The sequence below is a fragment of the Austrofundulus limnaeus genome, unplaced genomic scaffold (genome assembly GCF_001266775.1).
Source record: "Austrofundulus limnaeus strain Quisiro unplaced genomic scaffold, Austrofundulus_limnaeus-1.0 Scaffold238, whole genome shotgun sequence".
Taxonomy (NCBI): Eukaryota; Metazoa; Chordata; class Actinopteri; order Cyprinodontiformes; family Rivulidae; genus Austrofundulus; species Austrofundulus limnaeus.
This window is the reverse complement of record NW_013952640.1, coordinates 178330-185050: the sequence shown is the minus strand read 5'-3', so window position 1 is coordinate 185050 and position 6721 is coordinate 178330. Positions and strand designations below refer to the sequence as shown.

At 43.8% G+C, this 6721-nt stretch overlaps 1 protein-coding gene across 2 annotated transcripts in view; it reads right to left on the bottom strand.

Annotated features, from left to right (window-relative positions):
* Positions 1-6721, bottom strand: part of kcnh3 (potassium voltage-gated channel, subfamily H (eag-related), member 3) — an 86723-nt gene that overhangs the window by 27168 nt on the left and 52834 nt on the right. For both annotated transcript variants that reach the window (XM_014020026.1, XM_014020025.1), the window contains exon 10: positions 5915-6164. In XM_014020026.1, the coding sequence (XP_013875480.1) occupies positions 5915-6164 (250 nt within the window). The remainder of the gene's footprint in view (positions 1-5914; positions 6165-6721) is intronic.

Here is a 6721-nt window from a genome sequence, read left to right as displayed (position 1 = left end):
TTAGTGAAAGTGAAATAACAGCCATTATTTTTTTTATTTTTGTAGCTATTTATTTGTTAAATTATTTTTCAGTCATTTTTCAGGTTAACAAAAAGAAATCGTGATATTAATCAAGATCAGAGGATATGAAAAAATTAATCATGAACATCTTTTTTTTTTTGCCATATCGCCCAGCCCTAATGTAAAGTGGCTGCAGTGAGCTGCTATCTTAGAGCAAGATCTTCTGAGGAGCTGCTGACCAAGGCTGTTAGAAAATACAGCCATCATTACAACTGTGGCTTTCGAAAATGGTGGCAGTTTATTTCTGACCCATTTACAAAACAGCACGTCTCTTCAGTTAACAGAAATACCAAGTCTTCCAACTCTTCCATCATCAACTAAAATAAAAATGTTTTTGCGAAAAATCACATTAGCGAGATCTGGCGTCTCACCTCTTACTGAAGTCTAGAGAGCCCTAAAGTCGTCTGCAAATGGTCCAAAATGCAGCAACTCACCTACTGACTGATAAAAGACACCTTTGCCCTGAGGTATGCTTCTCTGCACTGGATTCCTGTTGTTTCAGGGTGGAGTTTAAGATTTTATTTCATTTCCTTGAAAAAAAGTACATTATCACAAATGATCATATTCCTATCAGAGCATTTGTGTCTGCATTGTTATACTCATAATTGCATATTGCGTTTATCTTGATGAGATATTTTGCTAACAGACAAATGAACACAATTTGACAAAAAAAAGCATAATGCTCCAAGTGTGTCATTTTTCTTGTTGATTGGAACAGCAGCTCTGGATTTGCTGCTTTCTTTCTGCAGCTCTCCGTTTGGTGTAAATCGAATCTGGCAACGCCTAAACAATTTAGAGCGCACGTTTGTGTGTGCAGACTGTAAAAAAGAAAAAAAACGAACACAACATTTTTATTATTCTGTTTGTACGGGAGTGAAACTCTCCATTTATGTGCAGGGAGGAGGAGGCATGTGCAACGTTTCTGCATGTTTGGACATCCACGCGCCTGTGCACAGACAACATTCTAATGAGTTCACCATCTATTCTCCGTAGGCAGAGCTCGTGTTATTATTTACAGCCGTTAGCCCGTCGGTGCAAACAGCACTGATGATAATTTGCTGCCTTTGGCTTATTTAAGGCTGGACTGATTCCAGGTCCGTTAGTGAGTTTGTGTTTCTATATGCTGTTTTATCTGCGTAATGTGGCCCGGAATGAGTGTCAGTGTTGTGAGACCTGACTCTGGAGAGGCTCGTTTCGTTCCGGTGGAACAACACTCCGGCACATTTGTGGTGCTAGCCAGTTAATTAACCTGGAAACTGGGGGCCTGAAGTGTTTATGAGGCAGCTGAAAGGTGAAGCTGCTGTTATATGTAAACACGAATGTGAGATGCAACAGCTTAAGTTGTTGATATATTAATATATTTGGTTGACATTTATAGGCTCGTTCTCATCAACAAAGCATAAGAACAACAGCAGTTTAGGAGTTTCTTTTGGGGTATGTGGGCTCCCCTAACAGTCTCATCCGAAATGTCTTCCCACAGGGGCAATTTAATATAGAGACAATTGTAGTTTAGTGAATACAGTACAGCTCCTCTTGATTAGTTTCTTCTTCATAAAAGTAATCTGGCTCTCAATGAAACATTGAATATTTAATAACTTGATGTGTTAAAACAGCCTCTCTGTCTCAAAGACTTTCAGAAGCTAAAACCTATTTGTTTTGCACTTATGTAAGAAGTTTAGGAGGGATTTTGTCATCGTTTGTGTTCATCAATTTAGTTTGGTTTATGTTCATGTATTTTTTATTTGGTCTTAGCCTCCTCATGTCCTCAGTAGTCCCTAATTCTAGATCCGTTCAAGCACCTGACTTCTATTAGTAACCAGCACATCTACCACCCATTTCACAGCATATAAACAAATGATTCCCTACCAGGAGTATGTGTACCCCTTGGGGTACATGAGCATACTTACAGGGGGTATGTGGAAAAATTTCCCAGGTGTGTAAACAACTAAATGAAAATAGGACTGAGATATGTAGGGCCCTATGATTTCCACAATGCGTAGTTAACACAAAATTGAATCCAGTATAAAATGTGGAATCTCACAGAATTTGCTCATTTGGGTGAGTTTCTGACAAATTTTGGACAATATAATGTATTTTGGACGCTGTTGTTTTCTGCACCTGCCATTAACTGGTTTATTTATTTAATTACTTATTCACTTTCAAGGCAATGTTTTTATCTTTATGTTTAATTTGAGTTGAAAAAACATGCCTGAGAATTAAACGTTCTAGGGAGTTAATTAAAAGTCAGTTGTAGTACCTTTATAGTTTTGGAGAATCATCATTACGTTTGACTGAATGGGTACTAGTGGTATGTCAAAATGACTCAAGGGGTACACAAGTATAAAAAGGTTGGGAACCACTGATATAAACTCATATTTTTCCAGAGTTCACTATTAGATTTCTTGCAAGTCATGTTGCATTGTGCTTTGTTTATTTACTAAAATTCAAATTTTACTTTTTAATCCGTCTCCTGCTTGCTTGGTTTTAGGTCTATAACATCCTATTTTGACATGTTTTTGTTTAAAACCTAGTCCCTGCATACCTAAAAACTTCTCAACAAACACCACTTTCTTTAAACAACTGCATGTAGGTGGCATTTTCTCTAAAGTTCACCTGAAAACACGCAGTAGGTTTCAAATAAAAGTGACATTTTCTGACTTTAACTAACTGACTTGTAAACAAGTGACTCAGTGTTTCCTGTTATTTTAGATGCTGCTTTTCTACAGCAATACTCATCAAGATGACTTAATCTTGTTGTCGGACCTGGAATTTGCATAATGTCCCAATGTGCCAGCTTTTCTACTGTCAATGATAAAATGTGCATCACTAATCAAAGCCATTAGTACAACTCCAACTCCAATGAAGTTGGAAAATCATCTTCACAATGGAACACTGAAAATATCAAACGCTTAGGCAAATATCGAGTTTAAGCTAAATATTACATCACCTACAGTTCATATTAAAAGAGCTCAAGAATCTGGAGAAATCTCTGATCTCAAAGGACAAGACTGAAAATAAATATTGGATGTCTGTGATCTCTGGGTCCTCAGGGGCCACTGCATTAAAAATAGATCTAATTCTGAACTGGACTTCACTGCAGAGGCTTCACAAATCATTGTAGTTGATGATGTTGAACCTAGTTCACCGTGACATCCACAAATGCTGATTAAAGCTCTATCAAGCAAACAGGTATGCTGTCTTCTTTGGATCGAAGCTCATTTAAAATGAACTGAGGCAAAGTGGAAAACCACTGAATGACCACTGATGCCACGTCCTTCTTACTAAAGAGAAAAGGGGCCATCCAGCCTGTCATCTGCACACAGTTCAAAAAACCTGCCTCTCTGATGGTATGGGGGTGCATTAGTGCCTCCAGAATGGGCAGCTTACACATCGTGAAAGGCACCATCAATGCAGAACAGTGCATGCAGGTTTTACAACACATGCTCCCATCCAGATGATAACTTTAGCAGGGAAAGCCTTTCTTTTTCAGCAAGATAATGCTAAACTGCTAAATGCATCCACTACAACAGCATGGCTTCAGACTGTAAAAGTTCATCCATCCATCCATTCATCTATCCATCCATCCATCAGCTTTCATCCAGGGTCTTTTATACTGGGTTTTTTTCAGAGTCACGGGGGTCACTGTGCACATATCCAGCAGTCACTGTGTGAGGAGCGGGGTGCACCCTGGACAGGTTTTCACAGGACTTGTATAAGAGTCCAGGTGCTGAAATAGCCTGCCTGCAGTCCTGACCCCTAACAAATTGCATCATGACACAAAACAAAAGGACTGGAGTGGACTGTTGAACAGCTAGTCAGAAAGAGTGCAACGTTCCTTCCCCAAAAAATGGAAAAAATGGAACAATTTCTCAGTTAACAGTTGAAATGTGTACTGTGATCCACTATAAATACAGGTTTATGGTTTTTGCAAATGATTGCATTCTGTTATTTTTTAACCTTTTACACAACATCTCCACTTTGTTAGAATTTGAGTTATAGTTCATTCTCAGCTCAAACTGCATCAAGTTTCACACGTCTTTTTTTCTAAAAATTTTCTTTTCTCATACATATATACATTTGCACAAATAAACACCCACCTATATACACCTGGTGATCATTCAGAACCCCTCGGATCTGAAACCCTGTCTGCGTGTGGTTGTGAGCAAGCATAAATATACAGGATTTCTCCAACGGAATGTAWAATAGTGACTGTGGGGGAGTCCCAGAGCCGACCCCCAAGGCACGAGGCAGACATAAGGGGAGGCCAGAGCCAAAGACCCCAGGAGGAACCCCAAGCACCGGGCCCCCYGGTACACCTACGCGAGGAGAGCCGCACACCCACCCCCAGGTCAAATCATAGGGGAGACACGGGAGAACTCTACCAGCGACCACACGCAGCAGCCCCACAGCGGCCCGCAGTGACTAGCACTCAGGCCCCGCCGGCACCCGCTGCACCAGGGTAGGCATAGGCATGGGCACAGAGGACCCGGCCCACAGAGCGCCCCCCCAAGCCGAGATTCGACAGGGCCAGAGGACCTAAGCCCTGACAGGCAGCCGCCAGGCTGAGCTGGCACACACCAGAGCACCCAGCCCCAGACCACAAGAGCCACCCGCACGCCGGCGGGCAAGGCACCCCCACCAGAGGGCGGTGTGGGATGGGGGCGACAAACGAACCAGGGGAGGGGGAAGTCCACATCCCAGCCTGATACATACCCATGCATACACAAACACAATCATTCAATCCCACCCTCATCCTCGCACCCACTCATTTAAAGACATACAATATAGACACCACACTCCATTCACACTCCCGATACGCACTCTATACCCCCCAGGTCCAGGGTTTGCCCCCGCCCCCCGCAGAGGGCGGCCCACACCTGAACCCAGGAGGTAAACCCATTCGTTCTGGAGTGGAGAGGAGCAGACGGCTAAGTCCCGGCCCGGACCGCGCCGACCCGACTGGCCACACCTGCCCCAGCAAGGCCATGCCCCGACCACCCCCAACCACCGCCAACGGCCAGGGGTACACCCCTAGCCGACCACTCGCCGGAGCCCGGCGACCACCCCGGCCAGCGGACCAACTACGCACACCAGGAGCCACATTTCGGGAGTCCAAGCAGCTTCAGAGAAGCCAGAGTGCAAGCCCCACCCCCGGCACCCCTCCAAGCTCCCAGTCCACCATCAGTCCAGGCCCCCACCCGGCGGCATGCCACCACCAGGGCCCCACCCCCAGATGTCAGTCGGGAAACAGGGGAGTGAGAAATAAATAAGTAAATAAAAGAAGACACCGACACATGCACCCCCACCCTCAAATGTGCTATTGATGAGTGTTGTTCTATAGTTTAGTTAAAAGGAGAGGAAGAAGGGGCAGAGGCCGGCAGGATGCTAGTTTTACCCCCACCCCAACCCCTAAGTATCTACGTGCAACCATTGGGGGAGGGCACATATACCAGTGGTCATAAGGTGCCCCCCCTCCAGGTTCCTATATGTGTATGTGTAAGTTTGACACGTCTAAAATAACTCATCAGTCCACAGCGCTGGTATCCTTGGGTCCGTACATCCTCGTCGCTTACTGAGTCACTTTGCTGCCAGAATCTAGGAGGGCTTCTTTGGTTTGGACTCTTCAACAAAAAAGTCCTTCAAGATTCAGGTGGGAAAATGACTCCTTCAAACTGGTGCCCAGTTGAGACTCATCATGTATTCATTTGTTTTTAAATCATGTGTACAGGGAGCGTATTTATAACTAGATATAAAGTGGGTAATAATACCCAAGGAGCACAACTTCAGTGGTGCCAGCACTTGTTTTTTTTAAAATGTTCATTAGAATTTTTAAAGACAGCTCTTTTCTCTTTACCTAAAATGGCCAGCACTGTGCTGTCCTTCAGCACCTCCATGGAGCCAGAGCACACGAAGTAGATGGCCTGAAGAGCGTCACCCTGGCGAATGAGGAACTCTCCCGGAGCGCAGAAGGAGGTCTTGATGATAAGGGAGAGAGAACGCAAACACCCCCTGCTGGCCGACTCGAACAGTGGCAGCTGCAGCAGCTCTTTATTCAGGTGCATGGCGATGTCAGCCCTCAGCTCATCGGGGAAGTCTTTCAGCAGCTAAAACATTAAAACAGAAACATAAAAGAGAACTGTACACGTTAGCTGCGAGCCTTTTTGCTGGTTCGTCTTTGTTCTTTTGTCAGAGCAGGACTGTGTGGGAGGGTGAAGGGAGCGGGCAAAATAAAACCTTTCACCTTCCCACATATTCACAACTAACTGCTACATGCACGTCTCAGCAAACAATTTTGAGTTTTTCACACATTCACAGTAAAATCAAAGGTTTTGGTGTAAGACAGCTGTAGGTATAAAGAGAAGCTTGTCTACTTCACCACCAAATGCAAAAAGGACAATAATGTCTTTGTCGTGTGTCTGTGTGTTCATTTGTCTGTCAGTTATCAAAATGTCTCATGAACCACTAGACAGATTTTAATGAAACTCGTAAAAAGGAACATCATCTACAGCACATTAACACGAAGCAACCTTAGAGAACACAAAGACTTTTTAATTTGTTTTAGAAACTAAAATTTGATGTTGTGGTAGCCGAGACATTAAATTACATACTGGCACTCAAATTTAAAAATGCACAATGGTTGCTGCTGGGGGTTCCTGGGGGG